The sequence below is a fragment of the Anolis sagrei genome, chromosome 5 (assembly GCF_037176765.1).
Source record: "Anolis sagrei isolate rAnoSag1 chromosome 5, rAnoSag1.mat, whole genome shotgun sequence".
NCBI lineage: Eukaryota > Metazoa > Chordata > Lepidosauria > Squamata > Dactyloidae > Anolis > Anolis sagrei.
The window spans coordinates 158,583,985-158,598,840 of record NC_090025.1 but is presented as its reverse complement, the minus strand read 5'-3'; the positions used below and the strand labels follow the sequence as shown (position 1 = coordinate 158,598,840).

At 43.6% G+C, this 14,856-nt stretch overlaps 1 protein-coding gene and 1 long non-coding RNA gene across 2 annotated transcripts; both read right to left on the bottom strand.

The window, feature by feature from the left end:
* Window positions 1–2,318: 2,318 nt before the first annotated feature.
* LOC137097096 (uncharacterized) lies at window positions 2,319–6,463 on the bottom strand. Its single transcript, XR_010909974.1, has 3 exons — window positions 6,262–6,463; window positions 3,678–3,745; window positions 2,319–2,751 (listed from the first exon to the last, which is right to left on the bottom strand). It is a non-coding gene; the product is annotated as an uncharacterized lncRNA (long non-coding RNA).
* Window positions 6,464–9,050: 2,587 nt separating this feature from the next.
* On the bottom strand, window positions 9,051–10,759 carry APOLD1 (apolipoprotein L domain containing 1). Its single transcript, XM_060776120.2, has one exon. The coding sequence runs from the start codon at window positions 9,893–9,895 to the stop codon at window positions 9,185–9,187; it is 711 nt and encodes a 236-aa protein (XP_060632103.1). The 5' UTR covers window positions 9,896–10,759; the 3' UTR covers window positions 9,051–9,184.
* Window positions 10,760–14,856: the final 4,097 nt, after the last annotated feature.

The window sequence follows — 14,856 nt, the reverse complement described above, 5'->3', positions numbered from 1 at the left end:
AGCAGGGCTTCCCCAGAATATCTTAGTTTCAGCAGTGGTTCGTAAAGGGAGATGCGTTTAGACAGGTAAACTGGGCCGGGAACGTTTAGGGCTTTCTAGATCAAAGCCAGCACTTTGAATTGCACTTTGTTTTTTTTTTCCTCATTAATAATTTTTACCCTCTGGACCACGTGTCAAATTCAAGTCCTGTATTACAATTTGCCTGGTAGCAAACTGGCAGCCAGTGGAGCTGACATAACATGGGAGTTGTGTATTCCCTGTATGCTGCCCGTTATTAACCTGGATGCCTCTCATTGGACTATTTGAAGCTTCTGAACCGTCTTCAAAGGCAACCCCATGTAGAGAGTGGTGCAGTAGTCTATCCTGGATGTAACGAGAGGGTAGACCACTGTGGCCAAGTCTGACTTCCCAAGGTACGGCCGCAACTGGCGCACAAGGTTTAATTGTGCAAAAGCCCCGCTGGCCACCACTGCAACCTGAGGATCCAGGCTCAGCAATGAGTCCAAGAGAACTCCCAAGCTGCGAGCCTATGCCTTCAAGGGGAGTGTAACCCCATCCAGCACAGGCTGTAACCCTATACCCTGTTTGGCCTTGCAACTGACCAGGAGGACCTCTGTCTTGTCAGGATTCAACTTCAGTTTGTTCACCCTCATCCAGACAGTCACAGGTTATGTGGAAGGCCCCTGAGTTCAGGGCAGAAAAGTTGTTAACAGGGAGAACTAAATCTTGTCCTTCCCAGTTCACTCTTCTAAAGCAAAGCACTGGAACATCTCCTAGTTTGTGTGGTTTTTTCCTTATTAATTATTTTGGCCCTCTGGACCACATGTTTCAAACTCAAGTCCTGTGATTCAAATCCTGCCCATCATGTCATTTTAAGACACTGGACTACAACTCCTATATTCCTCATAATTGAATCTGTGTCTCTTTCTTCCCATTGCCCTCTCATAAAGCAAAAGAAGTAGAATGGTGCTGCTCTTTGGGCCCTTCCACACAGACCTATATCCCAGAATATCAAGGCAGAAAATCCAAGATCATCTGCTTTGAACTGGGTTATCCGAGTCCATACTCAGATAATGTGGGATTTATGTGGGATATAGGGCTGTGTGGAAAGGCCCTATGTCTCTTCTATGGAAACCCAATGGGGGACATTGGTTGGAGATACTCTCAGCCTCAGAGGAAGGTCAGGATGGTCTTCATGAATACAGTCTTCCTCAGCTTTTCCAGTGTATTGGACCAGTCCCCATCATCCCCAAGACATTGCAGAGGAGCCTGGAGTTCAAATCCCCTTTGCCATAGGAAGACATGGCGCATCGTTCAGCAGGCCACACTGTCTCAGCCTCATAGTAAGGTGCAAATGAGAGAAGAGTGCTCTTTTTTCATAACCTTCAATTTTCCCTTAAGCCTCCACTCATCCAAACAACTATTTATTGCAATTATGAGGAAGCAATTCCCCACCTCCCAATATCTGAAGGTCCCAAAGTGTTCCTGAACATGTTGCTTTTTCTGCAGCAAAACCCCAAACAACTTGTTTTGCACAAATAAACCACACAAAAGGCGTTTCCTTCAAAGGAGTGAGTTTTTTTGTTCCCAACATGGAGCAGCTAAGTTCTTAAATGTGATTTAAAAATGCTAAAATGAGAGGAAGATTCAGGATTATTACTCTAAAGAAAACTACTGGATCTTTAATAACACTATTCATTAACACTTTAACCATAAGCCAACCCCATAAAACATTTAAATCCAATACAAAACGACAGAAACATACAAACAACAAAGAACTATATGCAATACAACAATAGAAAGTATTCAAACCATGCCTGTTAAAATCCCATTAAAATAGTACACTATAATACATTGCATATAAATGATATTAAAAACTAGATAGAATCAGATTCAATTTGCTAACACTAATTGATATATACATCCATCTTTAAAGTTCCTATTGGGGTAGCTGTAATGGTCGGTGTCCCTCAGGTCTGCCTCCCTCTATGCAAACAAAAGGGCCCTGCTCAGGGCCTCCTCCTCCCTGTCCTTCGGGGCCTGGCATTCCCGCGTGGGCCACTGCTCCCCTGAGATGGGCTGGGAGACCTCAATTCCAAAATGTGGGTGTCCTCTCTCCTGGGATGAGAAGGTGGGCCTGGTTTGCTGGTGGGTCTTGATGTCCTCTCTGCTGCCACAGTAGTTATGAGAAGGAGAACCACAACTTTGGAGAAGGCTTGAAATACCTTCCAGCCCACTATAAGTCCAAGGGTGGGCTGGCATTGCAGAGTCCTCAATGTTGACTCGGGGGGGGGGGGGGCGGGGGGGGGGCTGCTGCCAAGATGGAGGTGGAGGTCTGGGGAATTGGGGCAGCAGCTTCTCCAATCTCCTGCCCATGATGGCCTTGGTGGGCAGCAGCTGCTCTGAGATGCCTCCAGGTAGTCTCCTGTCTTGGAGGGTCGCCTTTGCAGGGAGGCCTTGGAGCTTCTTCCCCAGGGGATGGAAGGCCTGGATGAACTCCAGAATGTGTGGGGCCGGATTGTTCTTGAGGGCTGTCCTGTTAGCGCCAGGTGAGGTGCTGCCCCTTCTGCCCTTGATCATCTCTTTTGCATGGATCTCCCTTAGATGTTTCTTCTCCACTGGACATGCACTTTCTCTTCCAGACTAGACTCCCATCCAGCTTCTTGTCCTACCTCTCTTTGTCTTGATTTTTTTTTTTTTGCTTCTCTGCATAGGAGCCCAAGGAGACATCTCCAGAAGAGGAGGTTGAGGCTGGAAAAGAGGACCAATTCAACCCGGTTACTCTTCCTATACCTAGGAGCAAAGGCCCATCCGAGGGTAAAAGCAGCATCTGAATAAAATCCCACATTATCTGCTTTGAACTGGAATATATGGCAGTGTAGATTCAGGTAACCTAGTTCAAAGCAGATATTGATAGTGGAACTTTCTGCCCAGGAGTGTGGTGAAGGCTCCTTCTTTGGAAGCTTTAAACAGAGGCCGGATGGCCATCTGTCAGGGGTGCTTTGAATGCGATTCTCCTGCTTCTTGGCAGGGGATTGTACTGGATGGTCCATGAGGTCTCTTACAACTCTACGATTCTATGATTGTGGGATTTTCTGCCTTGATATTCTGGGTTATATGGCTGTGTGGTAGGGCCCTAAGCCACAGGTGGAGTAACACCTTTAGGTGGATGTTTTAATAGTTCCCATTCCTCCCTTGGACCGTTACTATCCTGGCTGGAAAATTCTGTACAAGGTATAATTTCATGCCTCTGCAGATGGTGAGTGCTGTTTTCAATTACATTCAATTACAAAGTCCCACTTCTGTATCACCTTCTTTTTAATGAATTAGGTAAGGTAAAGATAGTCCCCTGACATTAAGTCCAGTCATGTCTGACTCTGGGGTGTGGTGCTATCTCCATTTCTAAGCCGAAGAGCCAGCGTTGCCCGTAGACACCTCCAAGGTCATGTGGCCGGCATGACTGCATGGAGCGCCGTTACCTTCCTGCCGGAGCAGTACCTATTGATCTACTCACATTTGCATGTTTTCGAACTGCTAGGTTGGCAGAAGCTAGGGCTGACAGCGGAAGCTCATGCCGCTCCCCGGAATTGAACCTGCGACCTTTCGATCAACAAGCTCAGCAGCTCAGTGCTTTAATCCACTGCACCACCGGGGACTCCTTTTAATGAATTACATACCAAGAAATGGAGATCTCTTCAGCTGTCCATTGGGATCTGGAGAATCCACCTTACACCAGTTACCGGGTCTGCAACAAGAGATTGTGACAAAGGTCTGATGGTTGCATCCCTCTTGTTGGGGATTTGAAATGTCATCCTTCTGTGTCATCCTAGTTGCAGGCTGAACACACATCTGTAATGTTCAGTTGCAAAGCCAACCCCTCAGAAAAGCCCAAATCTCCCACCTTAATCTTTGTATTCTAAAAAAGAGGGGCATTTCCCTTCAGAGTGTTCCACCTTCATGGCAGGATAAGGAGGAGGAGGTGGAGTTAGTAGAGGTTCCTGAGGACGGTTGGGTGCCTGCCATAGATGCAGGTGAACCGTCAGGAGAGAATGCTTCTGGGACATGGCCATACAGCCCGAAAAACTTACAATGCAGTGATTCCGGCCATGAAAGCCTTCGACAATACAATATTGGTTTATATTCGGGTCAGCTTATACTCAAGTATATATGGTATATCCCACCTTTCTCACCCCAGAGAGGACTCAAAGCGGCCTTACAAAAAGGCACAATTTGATGCCACAAACCTACATACAATAAAATCACAAATACATTAATACTAACAAGTTAAAACATCTCAACAAAACAATTAATTGGTTAAGTAATTGTTAAAACTTGGAGCATCCATTGTCAAATTTTCTCTTCCCTAACCTCTCTTCATCGTTTCTCCAAAGGTTTCTCCAAACCCGAACCCACCTTTAGCTTTTTATCTGGACCAACTCTGAGAATAAATTACTCCACCTGGACATCTAAACATCCCTCTCTTGTACATGCCATGCTGATCCTAAAGCTCCACTCAAGGTTTCCAAACAGTAGCAGAAGACCTCCATTCCTAACCTCCTAGCTGTTTGAACGTTCAGTAAGGAGTGGGCAGTTGAACGATGGTGAAGATCCAAAACTGTTTATTTCTGTTCCTATGGTAACCCTGGAAGTAGGGAGGGAGGGGCCATGAGAACCTTTCCATGTTCTTCAAATGGGAGATTCCATGATGGTCATTGGAGGGAGAGTAGGGCATTTACACAGGGCATTTATGATGGGTAAGGGAAAATGGGGACCTCATTGGCCTTCTTGGTGGACAATCCCACTTCATGACCTCATTATCTGGGTCAGACTTTAAATCCATGGACCTTCCATCTTCCCTTTGGATGTATACAGAGGAAGGAGAAGACCTCAGTGCTAATATTTCCACCCTTTGAAGATGCATTTGGGATTCTGTTGTGGATTCTGGGCCACTTATGCCCAAAAATAACCCTAAATTAGGAAAATCCCACCAAAATATAACAGAGTGCCAGAACGTAAGTCTATAACCATAGGTTTTTAAAAGCTTGTGTGTTACTGTTTATTGTCTATTGTTTATTTTGTTTATGTGATTTATATTAATTGCATTGTATTGATTGTTTTGTTATTGCTTTTGTTTATAATGTACTGTGGGCTTGGCCTCATGTAAGCCACACTGATTCCCTTGGGGAGATGGTAGCGGGGTATAAATAAAGTTTTATTATTACTATCTGTCCCCTGCCACGCGTTGCTGTGGCCCAGTCTGGTGATCTGGAAAATAAAGTAATGAGAAAGTGTTGGTTTCTAATATATGTAATGTCTTGATGCTTGTGGGCCAACAGTATTTCTTGCTGTTTCTTTGTCAGTGTTGATGTGGAGATTGTCTGGTTTGCCTACTCTGGAACATGCAACATATCATTGTCCTTCTTTAGGGGTCCCTTTCAAATATTTGATACTGCATCATATACATATATCTATCTCTATCTATGGCTGGATGGCTCTTTGTCAGGAGGGCTTCGATTATGTTTTCTTGCCCTGGTGAAGGGAGTTGGACTGGATGGCCTTAAGGCAGACAGCATTTCTCAATCTGGGAAGTCAAGACCCGAGGGGGGGGGTGTCACCAGGGGAGTGTCAGAAGGTTCACCAAAGACCACCAGAATACACAGTATTTTCTGTTGGTCATGGGGGCTCTGTGTGGGATGTTTGGCCCAATTCCATCGTTGGTGGGGTTCGGAATGCTCTTGATTGTAGGTGAACTATAAATCCCAGTAACTACAACTCCCAAATGTCAAGGTCTATTTCCCCCAAACTCCATCGTGTTCACATTTGGGCATATTGAGTATTTGTGCCAAGTTTGGTCCAGATCCATCATTGTTTGAGTCCACCGTGCTCTCTGGATGTGGGTGAACTACAACTCCCAAACTCAAGGTCAATGCGCACCAAACCCTTCCAGTATTTTCTGTTGGTAAGGGGAGTCCTGTATGCCAAGTTTGGTTCAATTCCATTGTTGATGGGAGTTCAAAATGCTCTTTGATTGTAGGTGAACTATAAATCTCAGCAACTACAACTCCCAAATGACAAAATCATAATATTTTGAGTGATGGTCACTCCTTGTGTTGTGAGACGTTTTGTTACCAAATTTGGTGTGATTTTGTTCATTGGTTCTTTTGTTTTTAAGGTACTCATTATGCACAGAGCATTTATATATAAATAGATTATTATTATTATTATTATTATTATTATTATTAATTACCAGCAAAAACTCACTGTGTGGTGTGTAGAAGTCCCAGGATGGCTTATTGAAGTAAAAAGAAGTACATTCTGGATAGAAAAGGTTTGGAGTTTACTGAGCTTCATCTTCTAAAAAGAAAAAAAGTAAAGATCCAAAAACTACATTTTCTTCCTTGCTCAGAGGCAAAAGCATACTCTCAGAAAGAGAGACAAAAGAAGTAAAGATGGTGCCCAAGACCGCATGGTCTCTGCCAGCAGTAGAATTGCATAGCTATGTCATCAAAAGGGGAGGAGACAGGAGCTTCTGGAAAGAGAAGGAAAACCAGACTTTTCAAACACACACAGGAATGTGTTTGGGGGAAAGGATTCCCTAAGCCAGTGTTTCTCAAACTGGGGATCAGGACCCCTGGGGGTGTCAGAGGGATCGCCAGAGACCACCAGAAAACACAGTATTTTCTGTTGGTCATGAGGGTTCTGTGTGGGAAGTTTGGCCCAATTCTATCATTGTTGGTGTTCAGAAAGTTCTTTTATTGTAGGTGAACTATAAATCCCAGTAACGACAACTCCCAGATGTCACGGTCTATTTTACCCAAACTCCACCACTGTTCACATTTGGGCATATTGAGTATTCGTGCCACGTTTGGTCCAGATCCATCATTGTTTGAGTCTACAGTGCTCTCTGGACGTAGGTGAACTACAACTCCAAAATACAAGGTTAATGGCCACCAAACCCATCCTGTATTTTCTGTTGGTCATGGGAGTTCTTGTGCCAAGTCAGTTCAATTCCATTGTTGGTGGAGTTCAGAATGCTCCTTGATTGTAGGTGAAGTATAAATCCCAGCAACTACAACTCCCAGGTGTCAAGGTCTATTTTGCCCAAACTCCACCACTGTTCACCTTTGGGCATATTGAGTATTCGTGCCACGTTTGGTCCAGATCCGTCATTGTTTGAGTAAAATTGATAAATAAGCATGTCGTTCTTTTTTAGGTATTGTTGTAAGCCTAGGATTGTGGTTGTGTGCCTTCTAATTGTTTCCAACCTGTGATGACCCTAAGGTCAACTCATTACAGGGTTTACTGAGGCTGAGAGTGTGTCACTTGGCCTAGGTGACCTACTGACTGTCCATACCTAAGCAGGGAATTGAACTCTGGTTTCCATGGTCATAGTTGCATCTACACTATAGAATTAATGCAGTTTAACGCCACTTTAACTGCTGTGGAATCATCGAAACTATAGTTTTACAAGGTCTATAGCCCTTTCTGCCAAAATGCTTTGTTGCCTAACAAAACTACAAATTTGTGGCAGCTAAAGTGGTATCAAGTTGCATTAATTCTACAGTGTAGGATCAGCCGTAGTCTGATGCTCAAACCACATACCCTGCTGGTCCTCACAGGCCTGGGATAGTTCTTAACAAACAAACCAGGAAAACCCTCAGTCTGCAAAGACTTTCTGAAACAGCAGTCAAACAACATTAACACTCATTCCTGTAAAAAAAATGCATATATATTTCCAGGAATGGTAGACCTGAAGATTATCTTCAGCTGGAGGAATAAATACTGCTGTTTTCACTCATTCTTGGCTTTCCATTTGTTTTATTTTGCAAGTGTTTAAAAATTTTAAAAATGGTAAAATAGATGAAGTAAACAAAAGCTGTGGCCCTGCCCCAACTATAATGAATACTTCACATGCGTGATTCCATCTCAGGCAGAAAATAATAGTTTTTGTTTTTAAATAAAATTATGTAAAACATTTCACATTATTCTTACACCAGTAAATCCAAAATTATAAAGGATGTTCCTGAGCCTTTGGCATTGAAAGGCAGAAAAATACTTTAAAACCGAGGAACAACACAAAACGAAATTGGTTAAGCTCTTCTGACTGTGACTAACATCCCCATCTGCTTCTATGAACATAATAATAATAATAATAATAATAATAATAATAATAATAATAATAACAGTTTAATTATATTTCACCCTATCACCCCAAGGAGACTCAGGGCAGATCACAGTGCACATACACAGCAAACATTCAATGCTGTTTTGGATAGACAAGACACAGACAGACAGAAAAGATAAGAGGTATGTTGTGTCGACATCCAGCTTTTTGGCATCTTGGAGATTGTGCTCGAATCTAGCGACACGGGGGTGCTGTCACTCCATTCTCTACAACAAAGAGCCATCAGGACTTCCTCCTTTTCTTTTGGTTGCCAAGCATTTTCTGTTCTTTTTCTTTATGGTGCCGTAAAATACCTCCCACCCTTGTTTTAGCAGTACCTAATTTCTCTACTTACAGCTCAAGCTGCTTTTAAACTGCTTCGGTCAACATTAGCTGGCTGACAGTTTATGCCGACCAGGGCTTCAGACTGGCACCTTTTGGTTAATAGATCTTATCATTGCTGGTGATTTACCAGCTGTGCTAAAGCCTGGCCCTTCATCGCTGGGAAAGTTTCAGGCAGCCTGGCATTTGAGCCCTGCTCATCTCCTACCTTGAACCTTGTGAACAATAGGGTTCTGGAACTTCCAGCCATCTTTCTAAATTGGCTACAGCGCCATCATGACCATATTTGTTATTGACTCAGTACTATGAAAGTCAACTAAAATAAGGGAAAGTGAATCCCCATCTATGTCTCCTAACTACCCTGAACATTATTTCATTCTACATGTGTTATGGAAGCAGCTTTTGCAACTCATAAGTTTAGATGTCATCCCCATCATCTCAAAAATAAGCTATCCTGTGCCACAGCTTTGCATTGACAACATACTTTGGACTGTGATAATAGTGCACGGCAGAGCTAACGCAGCAATAATAACTCCCATTTGCTGTGTGGTTAGACAGGAATTTCTCCAAGGATTAACCTAGTAACAATAAACAACAACACAACATTATTAGCTCTCTTAGACCCAGGTATTATTTTTCAAGGAAATCTCAGGTCTTTTGCAAAGGAACACTTTGCTACTACACAGAAGTATGAATGCACAAATCCCAAGGCATTAGTTGACTGATCTTCAGCGGACATTCGTTTCTGCTTCCTAGAAGCTCACAGATCTCATCCATAGGTCTTGCACAGGCTTTGAGGCTTTTTGTCAGCTCCCGGACTATTGCCTCCAGCATAATATTGCTTTCTCTGGTGTACTTTTTTGTGTACTCTGGGACCAGAAAACTTTTTTGGGAGACACAGAGGACAGAAGAATACAAAGTGTTGCAAGCCTTTTTCTCAGCTGGCAGTAGGATAGGGTCTGATGGGTCCTGTCTCCGGAGTAAGAAGTCAAGGCAGTTCATTATCTCCCGCATCAGATTGTGACTAGTGATTGCAATCTCCTTCACTCTTCTCACTTCTCTGGTATTAGAGCACTCTGTAAATATGTTAGAAGATATTGTGAAAGTTCCCGCTGCTGCTGTGAGCCCTAACCCCACACTGGCCAAAAAAGAGTACCCCAAAGTAAAAGGGCTTAAGGACAGTCCCACAAGGGCTGCGAGGCTTCCTGCTACATTTATGGTGCTCCCAGTGATATTGATGTTCACAAAGTTTTCGTATCGTTTCTTGATCCTCTGGGAGATCTTGTTAAGGTTCTTAATTTGGTTCTGTAGCTGGTTTCTCTGGCCCAGCAGCATGACATAGAAGTGTTGTGTAGGATCCAAACTGTGGGGACAAATAGTGTCGTCCATAACCTTGTAGAAGAAAAGAAGACCATTTAGAAAAGAAGTGGCGTAGTCTGTCAAAGAGGATATCAATAGCAGTTCTACAGTTTACATTCATATAGCTTGATAAGATTATCACCACTCTAAGCAGCACCAAAGGCTTGTTTAATGTGCTTGTGTGTGTGTTCTGTACTTTTATTCTAATAGCTATGTTTTAAACACTTTTAAATTGGTTTATGTTTCAGTTGTATAAAGATAAAGGTAAAGGTTTCACCTGACATTAAGTCTACTTGAAAACGGCCCGGAAATTTCAATTGGTTCAACGGGCAGCGGCCAGGTTGTTAACTGGTGCTCATTACATGGAGTGGTCAACCCTCCTGTTTAAGGAGCTCCATTGGCTGCTGTTCATTTTCTGGTCCCAATTCAAGGTGCAAGTTTTCACCTACAAAGCCCTAAACGGTTTGAGACCCGCCTACCTGCGTGACCGCATTTTTGTGTATGAACCCACACGATCTCTTCGATCATCTGGAGAGGCCCTGCTCGCGCTCCCACCTCCATCGCAGGCGCGATTGGTGGGGACGAGGGAGAGGGCCTTCTCGGTGGTGGCCCCTCAACTCTGGAACTCACTCCCCAAGGACATCAGGCATGCCCCAACTCTGGTAGTCTTTAGGAGGAGCCTGAAAACATGGTTGTTCCAGTGTGCCTTCCCAGAATAAGGAAACTCCCAGCAATATGTCCCTAAATGCACTTTACTGATGATCTAGGATTGTGTGCATGCCCCATCCCTCTCCGAAAATTTTCTATCCCACCTGGTCATGCTCAGCATTATTTTTTTTTTAATGTTAATTATTACATTTGGCCCAGCCATAGGTTTTTAAACGTCATCGTGTTATTGTTAATGTTTACTGCTTATTTTTATTATGAGTTATGTATTGATTTGTATTACATAACTCAGCCTCATGTAAGCTGCACCGAGTCCCTTGGGGAGATGGTAGCGGGGTATAAATAAAGTTTTATTATTATTATTACTTATGTCTGACTCTGGGGGTGGTACTCATCTCCATTTCTAAGCCAAAGAGTCGGTGTTGTCCGTAGACACCTCCAAAGTCATATGGCCAGAATGACTGCATGGAGCACCGTTGCTTTTCTGCAGAAGTGATACCTATTGATCTACTCACATATGCATGTTTTCAAACTGCTAGGTTGGCAGAAGCTGGGGCTAATGGTGGGAGCTCACCTCGCTCCCTGGATTTGAACCGCCAACCTTTCAGTCATAGCTATGTTTAAAATGCTTTTAAACTGGTTTATATTACAACTGTACTTTGCTCTAGTTTATGGTGTGAACTGCCCAGGCATGTAGCTGGGGGGGGGGGGGGCTTGGGGGGTTTCAGCCCCCCCCCCCCCCCCCGAAATTCTGATGGTGGTCCATGAGAAGGCCTTACTGGTGCATTATTTAAACTGCTATGTTTATTCATATCATGATCTGATCACTATACTCAATATATCCCATATGCATGGGGGTATTGGGATAACAATACAAAAGCTTTGCTAGGGTAGACCCTCTTTCACTCAGACTCAGCCCCCCCCCCCCCCCGAACCAAACTCAGCCCCCCTGAACCAAACTCACCCCCCCACCCACCCACCCGAAACAAAATCCTGGCTACGGGCCTGGAACTGCCTTGGGTCTCATGTTGAGAGAAAATAGGATATATCAATAAAATAATGAATGAAGAGTTTGGCTGTCCTTCTGGAAATGGTCCCAAAGACTTCCTTCTAATGGGAAACTGTACTAGCAACTCCTGTAGCTCCCATCGATAGTCACTTTCACTTTTTATATAGTTGGGGGATGTTAAGAAGGTAGTTGATTTTCATGTGCAGTGTGTGTATATATTTACCTCATCTATAGGATAAGAAAGGCCATTAGAATTTCCTCTTCTCCAGTTCATCCCAGATATCGTAGACAGTTTCAGGCCGCCCAATGGAAGCAGGAATTCAAATGTCCAGGTTCAGCTTCAGGATTACTGTTGATCATGCCCTGTGCCAGTAACTTCCCACATAACCCCCTTTTACCTTGACTTAAAAAGGGGAAACCATTGTGACTTAAGGATCCCAGTTATCATGCATGATGTCAGTGCTGCCCTCTTATGAGGAAAAGGTGACCTGACTTCTTCACATGGGGTAGATTGGAAGGTGCCACTTAGGGCCACCTAGTAGAAAACGGAGAGCTCTGAGCCACAGAGTTCACATGAGTGACACTTGCAGGGGAGATTTTCCAGGCAAACTGTGCTTCTTCTTCATTTAGCAAAGACTGGAGTAAAAATCACTTGAATTTTATGCATCAGCCAAACTGTTTTAGGCTACTCCAGTATACAATACCTTCCCAGCATCTTAACACTTAACATCGATTGGACTACTATTCCCATCATCCAATACAGTGTACTGGGATTGCAGATTAGCACATCTAGGAGGCTTCAGTTTGGTGAAAGTTGCTTTCAGGTGTTTATATTTAAGTTCTCTTATAGATTAAGTTTATTTGACAGTTGTTACAATCCCCTCTCCCAACACTCTGGGATAGTCAACAAATGTCTATTTCTTTGATCACTCTTTAAGTAAAGCGGTAGTCCTTAGTTACTCTGTGTAGCCAACAGACTTGCATTCGATAGTTGTGCTGCTTTTTACAGAAGCACATGGCAAAGGCTGAACTTCCCAATACTCAAATGCCCTACTTCTTTCAGAAAGCTTTCCCCAGACTGATAGACTCTCATACATATCAAAAGGTATTTAGATACTTTTAGACTTCTTGTGTGATACAATCATTTTACATCGTGCTTCCAATTTTAATGTAAAGGTAAAGGTTTTCCCTGACATTAAGTCTAGTCGTGCCCTACTCTGGGGGGTGGTGCTCATCTCAATTTCTAACCGAAGAGCCAGTGTTGTTCGTAGACACCAAGGTCATACGGCCGGCATGACTGCATGGAGCGCCATTACCTTCCTGCTGAAATGGTACCTATTGATCTACTCACACTTGCATCTTTTTGCACTGCTAAGTTGGCAGAAGCGGGAGCTCACCCCCCTCCCTGAATTCAAACCACCAACTTTTTGGTTAGCAAGTTCTGTAGCTCAGTGGTTTAACCCACTGTGCCACAAGGGGCTCATGTTTCTGATTTTAAAATGCCATTTTATTGTGATGTTATATTTCATTTATAAACTGTCCAATCTGAGATATTGATCTATCAAAAAGTGTAATAAATAAAAACAAACATGTAAGTATAGATGTGTAGGAGTATGTGTGTGCATGTACACTCACAGAGTTCAACGGCTTAATTTGTATGTGAAAGCGACATTGCCAAATTATTGAATTTTGGGTACAAACTGTGGAGAACAAAATGTCTTCAGAAAAATTAAGGTGGAATCCATCCACAGCCGGGGAGCCCTATGATTACAAACCTCAATGGATCAGGACCAAACCTGGTACACATTCTCTTTGTTATCCTACTTAACATACTGGTGGGGTTGAGGGGGAATAATAAAGGATGATGAGAGATGGCCTCCAGCCACACATCCATATGTAAAGGTAAATGTTTCCCCTGGCATTAAGTCTAAACGTGTCCGACTCTGGGGGGTGGGGCTCTTCTCCATTTCTAAGCCAAAGAGGAACTTCCTAGATCATGTGGCCAGCATGACTGCATGGAACGCCATTACCTGCTCGCCAAAGTGGTACCTATTGATCTACTCACATTTGCATGTTTTTGAACTTCTAGGTTGGCAGAAGCTGGGGATAACAGCAGGATCTCACCCTGCTCTCCGTATTCACACCACCAACCTTTTGGTCAGCAAGTTCAGCAGGTCAGCAGTTTAACCTGCTGCACCACCAAGGGCTTGTAGTCTATGTAGTATTTTCAATGTAGCCTTAGTGCAGCTTGACACCATTTTAATTACCATGGCTCAATGCTAGCAAATCATAGGATGTGTAGTTTTACGAGTTCTGTAGTCTACTCTACCCAAGAGTGCTGGTACCTCATCAAACTAATACATAATTCCATAGCATTTATCCATGGCAGTTAAAGTGCTGTAAAACTGCATTAATTCTACTGTGCAGAGGCACCTTCGGAACATTTTCTATCAATTCCTCCTACAATCAGAGGCTTTTTATACCGTCTTCCCAGATTGATTTAGGAACAAATTCTGGGGTATGTTAATCAATTTGGGGCCCTTCCACACAGACCTATATCCCAGAATATCAGGGCAGAAAATCCCACAGTATCTGCTTTGAACTGGGTTATTTGAGTCCACACTCAGTGTCCTTCCACACAGTCATATAACACAGAATCTCAAGGCAGAAAATTCCACATTATCTGCTTTGAACTGGAATATAAGCCAGAGTGGTCTCAGATAACCTAGTTCAATTCAGATATTGTGAGATTTTCTGCCTTGATGTTCTGGGATATAGGGCTGTGTGGAAGGCCCCTAGATATGCTCTTGAAATGAGGCATAATATTGTAAATATTGTTTGGGGGTGGGTGGGAAACAGACAGACCAGAGGACACCATACCCCTTACAATGTTTTATCCTGCCCCCTGTTTCCACAGCTGATTACCTCACAATTGGTAAAGTAAGTGTAAGAAACATGTAAAAAATCTTTTCTTCCCCTCTATAGAAGAAACATCCCTTGCTAAATGACTACTCTCCACCTTCAACAGGGGCTTGTCACAGAAACCAAAACTGCTCACTGCCCCTCAACCCCCCCCCCCTTTACAAACCCCATTCTGGGGTTTCTCTGTTGCTGCAATGCTATGAAGCTGTAGTATGACAACATCTTCATTTTCACTCTGACACACAATGGTTCCGGCCCAAGATACCTATCCGACCGCATCTCTGCCTATGAACCCACCAGGACTTTGAGATCTTCCGGGGAGGCCCTGCTCTCGATCCCGCCTGCCTCACAGGCACGGCTGGCGGGGATGAGAGATAGGGCCTTCTCGGTGGTG

Bases quoted from the DNA above. Each gene is read 5' to 3' on its own strand.
- APOLD1 (XM_060776120.2), bottom strand. From the start codon at position 9,895: ATGGACGACACTATTTGTCCCCACAGTTTGGATCCTACACAACACTTC.